This window comes from Hyalella azteca, unplaced genomic scaffold (assembly GCF_000764305.2).
Source record: "Hyalella azteca isolate HAZT.00-mixed unplaced genomic scaffold, Hazt_2.0.2 contig5504, whole genome shotgun sequence".
Taxonomy (NCBI): Eukaryota; Metazoa; Arthropoda; class Malacostraca; order Amphipoda; family Hyalellidae; genus Hyalella; species Hyalella azteca.
Genome location: NW_025935693.1, coordinates 12,351 through 27,121, shown reverse-complemented (window position 1 = coordinate 27,121; position 14,771 = coordinate 12,351). Strand labels below are relative to the sequence as shown.

Genomic DNA, 14,771 nt, shown 5'->3' with positions numbered 1-14,771 from the left:
CTTATCGAACCCGGTGGAAGTCTAGTAGCATCTTCAAACTATCGCCAGTCATGAAAAGATCCGGTCAAATGACACGAGTTTAGATCTATGAACAAGGCACGAAATGGAAAAGAATCGGCGACAGGCCACATCAGGCCTACACTTCAGAGCCGACATCACTATGTTATGTTATGTTATGTTATACATATTTATGAAAAATCTTGAATTCTGGTTTTCCGTGAAACTCTGCTACCGCTCTACAGTCCTGTTACGTTTCTTGTACAATAACGTAGGATCATTAAATAAAAAACATAACGAAAACAATCTTCTCTTGATTCCATTTACAAAATATGTAAAATCGCGAAGTGTTTCAACTCAATCCAATTGGTAAATTCAAGGTGCTAGTTATCACACTTTTTTCTAATTCTATTGACAAATCTCTTATAATTGTCAAATTTATTTATGCTTGAAGGGAGTCGTATGAAAGATGATAATTTTCATTGATTTAAAGATTCGATATAACAATGCTCCCTATAACGTTGACAGTGAGATTTTGCCTCCAGCGGACTGATTGGTCACTGAAATATTGTACGTAGGTTGATTTGAACGTCGCAACCACGGCTCTTGGTGAGGTAAGCCAACAGCCGATGATGGTGCTGACCACCACAACCACCTCATGATGATGTTGCTGATAATCACACTCACGTTAAGTCACATGGATATTGTAGGTTGAACATCGCAACCATGGCGCTTTGTGTGGTTAGCCAACAGCACCTATATGACGCAAGACAAACGGAACGCGTAAATGAAACATCACGCAATGACCGCTTACTTTTCATAATAAATTCGTTAATAAATTCAATAGTGAACGACAATCATAAACAATTCACTAAAATCTTTTTCTTTACAACTAAGTCATAGACATGTCACTCTTTGCACTTCTATATCATATCAGCAATGCTTATATTAGCAGTTTCAACTTAGCTCGTTAGAGTGACAAGTAACAAGCAAGGGTGGCATGACCAACTGAGTACATTAAGCGCATGATAGAACAAAAACGACTTGTGTTTCGTGTATGTTGCAAAGCTTTCTTTTCTATACTCTTATCTTGCCACCAACGCATTTAGTCAAATTATATTTTGTCTCGTTTCTCTGAATATATTTTTGAAATCATTAGGGAATATTAATTCGGGCGACAAACAAACAGGATTTTTTGGGCTACAGTGGAGACATTCAACTATTGAACTACTAACTAACAAGGTCTCGTAGACTATATAAGGATGCGTTTCTATATCTACTTGTCCATGCACAACTGAAGCGCTGAATGTGATGAAGATCATTCAGTCACAATAAACTATTAAATAATAAACAATAGAAGTCGAAAATTTTACAGTCTTTTGAAGACATCTACAAAATATCTACAAACAACTCTAAGAGTTCAAACTTAGAATCTTCACCATTGTGGCGGTGGAACATTCACTTTTCCAGAAAAAAATTTTGATTTCGATATGCTTTCATCATAAAGTCATGGCATATTTCCGCATTTCCTAATTCATCAGTGCCACAATAACTGAACTAACTTAACTTTTATTAAAGTTCTCATATTGTCTAAATTTTATGTTCTCTAGCCATGTAATTCCTTACAGTGTAATTTTAGTCTAGAGCAGTAAAACATTATATTTCGCGTGATGAACAAATCTCTTTTTTGCTGAACAAATAATCCATTCAACTTTATTTCATTGTGTGACTTGAACTGTGAAGAGAAGAAGAGGTCAGGCCATGTTAATGATATCCTTCGAATATTCAACTAATTACCCCACTAAATGTCACAAACATTTCCTTCAATTTTAAATAAATTTATTCGTTAAGTAATTTTATGTTCTTCAGAGAGGAACAAAAATTTCAGTTATTTACTTTAATTAGCGTAGAGTGTTTAATAGCTTTTAAATTATGTAAACTTTAACTTGGCTATGCATTCATTACGATATAAACAAATGCACAGATTCTTCTGGCATCTATCTTGCATTTAACGAGCATATTTGAAAACTTGCTAATTGAGCTCATTTCTGGCTCTGACTTCGGAGTCATATTCCCGCAAATCTCCTCCATTCTTCTGGTTTAATAAAACATATTGCTCCTCAAAATAATTTCCCGCAGAGTTTTACACAAGATGTTGTAACTGTTTTAATTTTTCGATCTCTTTTCTTATAACCGTTTAATTGTATTTTTTTCTTTTGGCAGCTTCGCTTTCTCTTGATGAACCTGAGGCTCTATATACGCGATGCGCCTTTTTTCAGCTATTTATATGCATTAATGAAGAAAGGTTAAAAATTAGACAATACTAGCAAATTTGTCTGTATGGAAGCAATTAACCTTTGGAACGTGTGTGCTTACTTGCTAAAAAATGAAGAAATATTAATACATCTCAGATAGAAATTCAATGAAATGAATACCCATTTGCATAATGTTTTAAAGTTATCTTCTGCATATTATGAGTGTTAGCTGATCTTTATTATACGAGTCCCTAATTTATTTGACCCTTGAAATTTCATTGAAAAAATGCAGCTAAAGATTTAATGGACGATGCTGAATACTTGCAATGATCTTTTCCATTACAGTAACTACCGACAAAACATTGATCTGAATTCAATCTGTTTTGCGTTGAGATCTTTTCAATATTCGAGGAGCAATCAGAGTCAAAGACCGCCATTAGCTACATGGGTACTTAAATGAGTTTATTTTAAACTCAAAAACATTTTTACTTCTTGACTATAGTTGTTCTGTCTAAGTGATAGCATAAATAAGTAAATTGAAGCTGATGACGATACTGTGAGGAAAATTGTAAGATATCAATAGATAGAAGCATGGAAGTCATACGGAAGTCACATTTTATTTGTATTGCATGTTGGTGGTTGTGAAATGTACGTCAGTAAAACGGTGTCACCGGATGAGAGCTGGGGAACCTGGACCAGACGCCTCAAACTGCAAGGATGCATATGGATTAGTCATAGTTTATTATAAATTAAGAGCATGAAATTTCTTAACCTTTAGAATAAGTCATCATTGCGAAATTGAATTTCCCCAACACGTAATTTGAGCGAGTTTAAATTGTTAGAGAGTTTAAAGAGTTTAATTGTGAATTGATTTTAATGTAGTTTGTTAGTTGAAATTAGAGTGGAATCGTAATCCCCTTCATCCCAGACGAAGTTTAAAGCCGATCTAATTCTGATGAAATGAATCATCAGCTGAAACGTCTCCAAATTTAGTTTGGATTCCGCACCAGTCCGCCCACCGAGAACATTGCATCGTGGAACATCAGATTTTGGAGGCATGTTGACCTTTATTATTTGAATAGATTTCCAATTTAATTTTGTCCGTCTTTAGTACTCAAGAGTTTAAGATTTTTTATCAAAACTTACAAACATAAATTTGTTAAGATACATAAGTAGTTCTCATTGTACTCAATGTTTATAAGGTACCTCAAAATGAAAGAAAAAATTCAAGTTTTTTTATACAAACATTTTAGCATACGAATTAAAATGCCTATAGCTTGCTATTAACATAATCGCACCTGGATCTAGATTTTTAATCCAACCCCATAAAATATGTTCATATTAAATTATAATTGCTCAGAAAGATTTATTCGCAACTACGCCGTGATATCTTGCCAGGTTTTTCATAAATTATCTATATCGACCTGAAACCTATCAACCTATTTTAGGTATAGATTTAAATCTGCTGAGTTTGCTATATATAACTGTAAATTCCGTTTTTCCATGACAATCTTGGCACCACGACACTCGTACGGTCTCCGTTCTATCATAAACAGAAAAAATATAACTCAGGACTCACTGCAGTGAGTGACAGAGAGCGCATTTTCTCGTCGACGAAAACGCGAAGTCACGGACGGACAGACAGACAGACAGACGGACGGGCATGGTGAGCACAATAGTGCATTTTTTCCATACATGAGAAAATGCGCTAACAATGCAAAATTTCATTGAAATTAACGTTATCCGCTATGGTGAAGAGATTCAGTACTGACCCCGAACATTTTATTTTTTAGTTTCGTGATGCACTGACACTCACTTTCGGGACAGTTTTCCTCGTCACTCATATCGTTCCAGTCGTTATAGTCGTCACAGACGAAGCGGCCTTTGATGCAGATGCCATTCTTGCACTAAAACTCAGTTATAATTCAAGCACTGCCAGCAGTAGGAAATACGGTGCTCACTGTACCCGTGTACTGCCTTTTTGATTTTAAGTGCCAAGTTTTTCTCCTTCCACAACCCGGCAGTAAGCGACAAAACATGCCCAATGTATAAAATCCGAAACTCGAGATGACTCGTGTATTAATTGTTAAATGAAATATAAAATACTTGAATAAAATTTCCATAATATTTAGTATAATTTTTTTCTAACTAGAAGCGGGCCATTATAAATATTGCAGTGATAGAAAAAAATGAGTTGAACGTACATCATTTCCTTGAAATTTTAAGCAGTAAAAAGTAAATGATAACATTTTGTTTTCTGGTATCGTCGGTCCTACTTAGGAATAGGTGGCAGCTAGAGGGTGGCTAGGGAAAGGTCTAAAGGTGTCTGGATGTTTTTCAGGGGATTAGTAAGAGTATTGGTAAAGCTTGAAGAAATGTGACGTATCTACAGTACAATCCAAATTCCCATGCACTACCCTAAGCAAATCGATTAAATTAAACACTCTTCAAAATTCTTCACTTGATTCTGGGGTTTCGTATCAATATACGGGAAACTTTAAGGTGTTTCCACGTATATTGATTGAAATTGAACGGTTCTTTATTTTATTCTTCACGGTTGAAAACCGTAAAGCAAGACTCACGAAGAGTGCAGTCAAGTTCATCGCTGCCATCATGGCAGTCGTCGTCACCATCACACCTGAAGCTCGCGTTGATGCAGCGATGGTTGGCGCACTTGAACCTGTCTTCGCTGCACTGGACTGAGGCACACGGAGGGAAGGGCATCGTAAATTCATCGTTCAATTATTAAACAATCAATTTCCTCAGTGTATTTTATAACTTCAGAAATTAAATCAACAAAGTTGTTTAGAGTAAAATGCGAAGGTGATTTACAGAGCGTGTTTTATTAAAATAACTAGTCAGTTGAAATAATTAAAGTTCTAATCCAGTGGTTCCCAAAGTGGGCGATATCGCCCCCTTAGGGGCGGTGGAAAGATTTTGGGGGGCGGTAAGGAAGAAGAGGGCGTTTGGGGGGCGATAGGGGGGCGGTAGTCCGAAGTCAGAAGTTCGAACGTTTGTTTGACGATTTGTACACAACACGTGCAGCACATCATGACTCCCAGCGATGGTTTTTTTTTCACCCAGATCTGTTTTTTTAACCTCTCCTGGGTTTACGTCTCGGACAAAATAACGGCCGGACTCGCGGCCGGTCTCACGCCCAATTTCCAATTCAATGTTCAAGGAATATCTCTCAAACTAATGAACTTAACTCGATGAAACTTGGTGCACGTATTCATTAGGACCCAACGGTAATGTTAAGCTCACGATTTTTTTTCTAATTTTGCCTTCATTTGTTTTTGCTATAGTTATATGGCAATACGGGCCGAAATTCACAGTACCGGGTAATCAAGAAATTTTTTCCAAACTATTGAGCAGATTCGAATGAAATTTTGAATTTACGGTCCTAACTACCGAACGTTAATGTTCAGCTCATGAAAATTTATTCGATTGTGCCTTTGTTCGCGAGTTTTTTTTTTCCATTTCACCTTCATTCGTGATTTAAACAGCAATACGTGCTTAAATTCGCAGTAATCAAGATATTCCTTCCAAAACTACTGAATGGATTTGAACGAAACTTAGTATTTAAATACCTAACCTCAGCAACGGCGAGGTTTTAGCTCTCTACAATTTTTCCGTTTTGCCTTCGTTTGCGAGTTATACGGCCATACGCATTCGGATATACGTAAACGGCTCTTGGTTAAACCGGCCAGTAGAAAAGCCGGTCGTTCCTCCTATATCTGTATAACTTGCGAACGAAAGCCAAATAGAAAAATTGTCGCGAGCTAAACATCACCGTTGAGAGGTTAGGTATTTATATACGAAGTTTCGTTGAAATCTGTTCAGTAGTTNTTAAAAGAAAAAAAAATCAACGCTTGGTAGTTAGGAATGTATATTCAAAATTTCGTTCAAATCTGTTCAGTAGTTTGGAAGAAATTCTTTGATCACGGAGAATTTCGGCCTTTATCGAAAAAATAACTGAAAAATGAAGGTGAAATTTAAACATTTTTACGAGCTAAAAATCAACGTTAGGTTCTGATGAATATATGTTCCAAGTTTCCTTGAGCTGCGTTCATTAGTTTGGGAGAAATTACTTGATAATTGAAGTTGGAGATTGGTCGTGCGATCGACTGGCCACGAGTCCGGCCGTGAATTTGCTCAAACAGCTTAAAAACATATTGGTTCACTAAATGGTGTTCTATTTGCGAAATACACATTTGTGTTTAACATTTATCTATTAAAATTGCAGCGTACTAAATTTCAAGAAAGAGGCGTATGTTTTTATATGTGTCTGTGGGGGGGCGCTAGAAGTTCACTAGGGAGCCAAATGGGGCGCCAGCCTGAAAAAGTTTGGGAACCACTGTTCTAATCTCACTTTAAAGTGTTTGGATCAAATTTTACCAAAATTCATATTATTGTCGGCTTTTTATATCTTCCGTGGCCAGCTTTATAGGTGTTTATTATGTATTTATTAAATGGATTGAGCATTGAAGTATATCAAACCTTCGCAGTACACACACTTTGTACTGCATTCCATCACTGATATTTAACACATGAAGTGCAATTTTGTTGATCGTCTTTTTTAACTTTTCATGACCTTTTCACTTTTTGGGTCTTGAGTACAAATTCGAGAAACTATCAGTAAAGTCTAAAAAATATTAACTTCAAGAATTATACCCGTAAAAAAATCGTTCGGATTCTGGATGTGAAAATTTGATATTATTATTAGGCTAATATTTTATTAACATTTTTTTATTTTATATAAGCAGATTTTTGTCATTTTCGCTTTCAACAACCAGCAAATCATGGTAATTTGGATAGAATTTATCAGTTTATCTTCGCATTATCGAAACGAAATATAATGCACCATGAGATAAGATTTGAAAGAAATAACCCTTGGTTCCATATCATCAACAAATCCTACTTCTGCCCGCACCGCAGAAATGTGCAGCTTATCTTACACCACAGAAATGTGCAGCTTATCTTGCACCACAGAAATGTGCAGCTTATCTTACACCACAGAAATGTGCAACGCATCTTGCACCACAGAAATGTGCAGCTTATCTTACACCACAGAAATGTGCAACGCATCTTGCACCACAGAAATGTGCAGGATATCTTACAGCACAGAAATGTTCAGGATATCTTACACCACAGAAATGTGCAGCTTATCTTGACTCACCATCGGCACAGTTTTCCTCGTCGCTGGAATCCTGACAATCATTATCACCATCACAGCGGTAGCGAGCCTCGATGCAGTTGCCATTCTTGCACTCAAACTGATTGATAGTGCAGACATTGTCAGCTGAAGGAAACACGTACAGTATATTAATATATATCATGTTTTCGTGTACTGCATTGTTTGCAATGCGTTTCAAAACCATTTTACAATCGGAATCTAATTTAACTCAAAGATTTTTATGCTCTTCTCAAAACACTTGAATTAATTCAAGTGTATCAGCATTCAATTTAATGGCGTGATGAAACACATTTAAAATTGCCGGTTGTAAATTGTAAACATTAACTTTCACTGCTACACCAAGGGAATAACTACGATATAATTAAAATATTCTTTTGCAACCATGGTCTTTATGATTATACAATACAACACAAATCGCACAGATTACATACATTTCCTTTAAATGTTTTCATTTCCTCCTATAGTTTCGTATAAATATACGGCAATAATTACGAGGACAAGCGCACAGATTAAATGCACTTACTTTAAATATTTTCATTTTCTCCTATAGTTTCGTTTAAATATACGGCAATAATTACGAGGACAAGGAAAAAACAGTAAAGTAAGACTTACGAAGAGTGCAGTCAAGTTCATCGCTGCCATCACGGCAGTCGTCGTCGCCGTCGCACCTGAAGCGCGTCGGGATGCAACGTCTGTTGGCGCATCGAAACTTTTCCTCTCCGCACGGCACTGAGATTTAAATTCACTGACAATCATCACAAAAATATATCGTAGAAGTTTTTTCCAAATAAGGCTTAAGGGTTATAACAAAAATCTATCGTAAAAGTTTTTTTCCAAATTGGGCTTAAGGGTTATTCGGACTCTATTTTGTTTTGAATCGTCGATTGATATATACTACACAACTGAACAAATTGCAATTGTAACCATTTTGTTTTGTACAAAACCTATTAATCAGAAACAAGTTAATTAAGCTTCGAACTTTCGTGCAATATAACTGTCCGCTATCGCACTAGCGTAGCTATAGATTTATAGTGTCGTGACCGTAAACAGTAGGAGGTAAGCCACCGCACCTCATGCACCACAGAGATGTGGTGCATGAGATTATCAAACAAATGAGAAAAATGTGTTATCAAAACCTCTTAATAATTGATAATCTCATGCACCACAGAGATGTGGTGCATGAGATTATCAAATAAATGAGACAAATGTGTTATCAAAACCTCTTAATAATATGTCACATACCATGGGGGCAGTTGCTCTCATCGCTGCTGTCTCCACAGTCATCATCAAAGTCACAGACGAATGCCTTCCTGATGCACTTGCTGTTCCCGCATTCAAACTCACTTATTTTGCAGTTCTGGCCAGCTAACGGATAATGAGTTTATTAATGATTTAAAAGCTTTGTTATTCTTATTATTCATTTACTGTATTTTATAATCCCCAACTTAGTTAAGAATTAGTTATATGGGAAAAAAAGAGAACGGTAGGATTGAACATTGAAATAACATTAAAAGTTCAAATGGTTTAAAAATATGATTGTATTACAAGTAAAAACTTTTACTTCGTTCAAAGTTGAAAAGGGATTGAACGGTTAACTCGTTTTAAGATTACTTTTAATAAATAATATAATAGATAGCAGAAAAGAACGGAGTTATCAGATTTCTGGGACTTGATTTACCTATTCCGGGAATTGACGTACGTGTTAACCTGCTTCTCAAACAGCTTAAACGTGTTATCTGCACAACCTGTTAACTGTTAACACAATTCTTCTACTTCCGAGGTTGGTATTTATTCTTGATCAGCAATACAGACCATCGTGTATACGCTTGTTGATCAGAGCAGTATAGAATAATCTTAAATATAGGTATACCTACGCTTGCTGGTCAGCAGTATTTAAGTATTCCATTCACCATTTTTTAAATCGGATTGGAGCGCTGGCTAAGTTATGTAAAGTCCAACGTTAATTATAAGTATTACTTTTTGGGTCTTTCATTACGTTGTAGAATAAATTCATAATAATTACAAACAGATAGACAATAAATCATTGCAGTAAACTTACGTAGGATACACTCGAGTTCATCGCTACCATCGAGACAGTCGTCGTCATCGTCGCACCTGAAGTGATCAGGAATGCAGCGGCCGTTGGCACACACGAACTGGTCTTCATCGCACGGCTCTGTGCACGGAAACTCGGTGATAAATGTGGCTCGTAATTTCACTGCCCCTCTTTATAAAAATTTGAATAATTGTAAAGAGTCCATTTAATTATAGCCAATAAATTTTCTCTATATTTCATCAGGTGCGAATGAACTTGTCTGCATAAAATGTTGTTGAAATGTAACAAGAGTTGTTGACTCCTTGTGAATTCACTGGCAATTATTTTGACATAATGTTGTTACTGGAACTAATAATTTGCATTAATGAATTAATAACGAACAACTTTGAAGTGCCGAAGCTCTCATATGACTCGTTTGAATCATTGAAAAGAATTTAGTGAAAAATCATGCTTATTAAGTAGTCTTCGAGTGTTAGATTATAATGAAGAGCAAAGCGATTACTAAAACAGGTTTATATGATAAAAGCGGAATTTCTTTCATTTTGAGATCGCGAGTTACACGGCACGTTCATCTTCAATGAATACAATGCGAGCGCAATGTATTAAAATAATGAGAGGAACTTTTAAAGCTTTTCTTAAGTGTAAGAACATTCGAGGAGCGGACCGACTCCCGGCAATGTAAATTTCAGTACAACCTTCTTCGCGAACATTGTTTTGCGTGGCATCTCGTGGACGTAGTGAGTAAATCAGGAGATAATACGAGCTCAGTTTATCTAAATTTGACAAATTTTGTGAGATTTGAGATAGATTTCATGCTAAATACTTGCAATTACATAAAAATCTCACCGGTGCTGTCGGTAGGGTTAGCACTCGCGGCCGTGCAGAGCAGAACTGCCATCAGGAGCGTCGGCCACCAGCCGTAACGACAAAATTTCAACTGAAATGAAAACCATAAGTTAAAGTTTTATTTTAAAAATAATATTTAATGATCAGTAAAAATTGCTATTAGTGAAAATCTTAATTTTAGAGTCGCGAACAAGCACTAAGAATGATTTTCCAGTGACTATAGATAATCCATGAAATTGGTTAGAAGGAACATACAAGACCAGGCTAGCGCATGGACTGGATCACTTAGCTATATTTAACGCTGGTCTTACAGATAAATGAAAATAGGATAAAATTGCTCAAAAACTCCATGTATATAAATTTTGGAAATCATTGTTTTCACAATTATTGACCTAAAATGTGCTACCTGGTGACAATGATAGAAAATAAAATACAGCGATTGCAGCTGATGTCAGAAAATCAGCAAACGTTGAAGACTCACATTCATCGCGGTGCCGTTGATTCTACGTTGTTCCTCACGAACTTGTTCAATTCAACCAACTTTAAGGCTGTTTGTGCAGTGCGTTTGTATGGCTGGGCGTGGCAGTAAGAAGCTATGACGACGTAAATGTTACTCTGGAACCATGAGTCGAAAAATGGGAACAAATTATTCAGTGGAAAATTTAACAATTATAGCAACATAATTATTCGTAAACAAGTAAAATAACTTAATATAGTAATAACTTAATTTTCAAGAATATTATTAATTTATTTTAAGAAAAACAAATATTTTAAAAAATATTCCAATTCTCATTGTAACATATTTTTTAATGGTCTCCAGGTAGGAAAATATAATTTCTAATTTGATAGACTTATGAAAGCCCCAAAAACAAGTCCAAGAAAACAGTTACCGGTATCGATTGGTATTCAAATAAATTTATACTAATTCTGTGTTTGAACAGCGCTACATGACATTAATGAAAAACAAAGACTGAATGCCCTGCATTTCCTTATTTTATTTTGGGACCCTTAATTACGCTCTATTTTAAACAAAACTAAGATTTAGTTTTGAATAATTCTAAATAGTTTCAAATTTTGTTCAACCAAAGTTTTGTTCAATTTTGCTTTAAACTCTAACGTCTCGTACTCTAGTACCTAGGTAATTATATGCATCTGTACCAAGCTAGTGCATCGGACCTCCACAGGTATAATTAAAACTTTTCTCAAAAATAATTTCAGCTTTAACGTTAAATAATGATATGCATAAATCATAAGATAAAAAAGGCTTATGATTCATTTTTGAACTTGCTAAGATTTCTCCACATTAACCTGGATTATATTTTATATGTTTTGCATAAAAAACGGTGTGAATAGAAATATATTAAAATATAATTATAGCAGAGCCTGAATTTTCAACACATATAAAAAATCAAAGTATTCAACTGTAACTTTCAACGATATTCTTCAAATTCTCTCTGTTAAAACTCAAAACCTCTCGTTCTCTGTTCATGGAGCTTAATTTTCATGTTAAATATTACTATTTGAATATTCGAAATTAAAATAAAATGATTTAATGAAGTTTTACTCCAGTCGGTTTCCTACCTTGGCTGCAGTGAAGAAGACCGAAATGCAAATGATCGCTCTTGGCTTGTGTCCTGTCTGATATTTCATGTGCTGCAGACGCGGCTTCTTAAACTGATAAATGCTGCCGGTTATAATTGCCTGAGTTACCCCAGAGTTTTGTCTAACGAAAAGTCCGATGTGCTCAGGCTATCTTAACCTTCATTAGGCGCCTCTCATATCTGCAGTTTTGAGAGGAGCTCAACAAAATGCAGGCTGATAAAAATTTTAGGTGTCTCCAACGCCTTGACGACAACAGCATCGTGAACAATATTATTCACTTGCACTTATGGTATTGAGAGAACAATAAGATTTGTTCTTTGAAAACAATATATCCAATTTAATGAATAAACAGGAATGATTTTGCATTGGGCAGTAATGAAGCATAGGTGTGCTTGAGGGTTGTTCATACAAACATTCATTAAGCGTGACGTAGAAAACGAAAGATTTTTCAGCTCCGATGGATTTCCTAAGTTAATAATAATATGAATTAATGATGATAATTATTTGATAATATGAATAAATATGATTTAATATAATAATTAAATTAATAGGAATATCTATCATATTATGTGCAAATTAATGTCTATTATATTATTAAGAAAATTCTTATTTATATTATTGCATCTTCGCAAGCATTTGTGTGAATGTATTGTATAAAATATTTTCCGCAAGCCAATGCTACACAAGCGTTGTTTCAAATGTATTTTAGTTGGTCTTTATCAAAATGTCAAGAGAATTTTTTAATTTTCCGTTATTATTATTTCATTATTACTATATCACTACTAAAATGAGAATAAATGTAGTTAGAATATCTATTATATGAACTTATTATATGATTGAGATCGTCTAACGATGTAAATGTATAGACGCCGTTCGAGTATCCCCAAGACCTGTCAGATCAAAATATTTCTATATGAAGTGAATTACATTGTTCACCGTGAATTCTTGAACATTGAAAAATGGGAAGCGGGACGACGTATGAAAATTTTGAATGGGATTTTCCCCTGCCCCTGTAGGTTTAAATTATATTCAAATGCGGGCTGGGATGGCTCTCTCTGCTATTAACACTGCTTTTGTTTAAATTATCAAAGAGATTTGGGGGTTTTGGGATGTGGGTGAAAGGGTTCACAAATCCCAAGGAGCTTTCAGTCGTTTCTGGCTCTCGGTTCTCTTGCCAAAGTTGTAAAATTGCAGGATTCAAGTAAATCATAATCACTGAGTAGAATCATAATCAGATATTTTCTTTATCAACTTTCAAAATTTACTATTCTTTTTATTCTTTTCGTCGAATTAAACCTCCAAGAAATCATTTTTATTTGTATTAAAATTAAAAATTTTTGAATCTTGTAAATGAAGCTATGAGAATTGTACATTTCGCTGTCTATATCACCTTAACAAAGCTCATTAGGAGATTTGTTCTTGCCCGCTGAAAGGACGTGTGATAAGCAAGACGTGATACTGACGGTCTTTGAATATACATGAAGTTATAATTAGCGAAGAATACAAAAAAATAGATGAATGAGAAAACATCTGAATGCATAAACTACGTTCTTAAACCTTGCAACTTGTTTCAATACACACGACAGCCTCTCATTCTGGTCAAATGAAAGAACTTATTAGTCCGAACAGTTCGAATTCTCGCATGACTTTTCTACACATAAACTAAAATATATATTTTCTTCTGGAATCTTTAAATTGGATGACAAACATACGAATACATTGGACCACAATTAAAACGTGCGAGTTCACTAATGACGCAAATTTGTCTACTATAAAACAAGTCAACATGATTTGAATATTCATCTTCAATTTCTACGATTATCTATCCCGATAAAAAATTCCATCCCGATACTTTACATAAAAGATTTATTGCCACAGCGTAGAAAATTATTCATTCAAACGATAACGAAGGTATATTTTTAAATATCCTCTATTGTTCACTTATATACACTTATTTATCTATTCCAGAAGATTTCTGCATAAAAAACACTTATTAGATAAAAAGTTACAGAAATCCAAAGTAAACTAAAATTATACCTATTACGACCAAGAGTTGGGGTCATCATGGAATCATAGAGGTCCAATGACAAAGAAAATTGGATGAGATTAACTAATAAGATATTAACCAATATATAAAATTAAGCTTACATTATTATTTATATATTAATCTAAGCTATCCTTTTATATAATGAGACGCGAGGGAATTCTGCGGAACTCAAACCGAATCATCGTTTGAACTGCGGTCGTGCGAGATTACGAAACAATCAATATGTTAGGGCGTGTTGTTACAAACTTATCTAGCAGCGATCTGACAGGAGGCTAGCTGAAAATTTCGGTAGCACATTGTATTCAATAAAAAATTCGGGTTTATTCTCTTCCGAGAGGCTTCAAAATCTGACGAAAGACTAAAAATTTGACACTCGCACGAAGGTTTAACCAAAAATATATCCTGTTTGATCACAAAATTCGTGATAAACGCACTAATTAACGAGAAACATTGGAGTTCACGGACTACAACAATTCATTGATATTCATACGTTACAGCAGGACGTGCACTCCTCAGACAGTTAAATCATTTCTTTCGATTGGAGAAAGCCGCTGCATTAAATATTCAACATTCAATTGCAGGGGGACGGATCAATATTTTTGGTCTTACCAATTTTTAAAACTGTTACATAATTTATAACGACTATGTGGAATGCCGTCAAAAAGAAAAAAATGGCCGGACAAAGTCAAACATTTTTGAAAACACTAATTATTATCATTTCATCGCTGTTTGAACATAATGATAATTCAGATCCTACAGTGGATGCTTTGC

At 35.0% G+C, this 14,771-nt stretch overlaps 1 protein-coding gene across 1 annotated transcript; it reads right to left on the bottom strand.

The window, feature by feature from the left end:
* Positions 1-2,320: 2,320 nt before the first annotated feature.
* Positions 2,321-12,011, bottom strand: LOC108674001 (low-density lipoprotein receptor-related protein 4-like). Its single transcript, XM_018161896.2, has 9 exons — positions 11,933-12,011; positions 10,833-10,966; positions 10,352-10,442; positions 9,509-9,625; positions 8,692-8,814; positions 8,062-8,178; positions 7,432-7,554; positions 4,835-4,951; positions 2,321-2,961 (listed from the first exon to the last, which is right to left on the bottom strand). Exons 2-9 carry the CDS (start codon positions 10,836-10,838, stop codon positions 2,957-2,959), a joined length of 699 nt encoding a protein of 232 aa, XP_018017385.1. The 5' UTR covers positions 10,839-10,966; positions 11,933-12,011; the 3' UTR covers positions 2,321-2,956.
* Between the last annotated feature and the right edge of the window lie 2,760 nt (positions 12,012-14,771).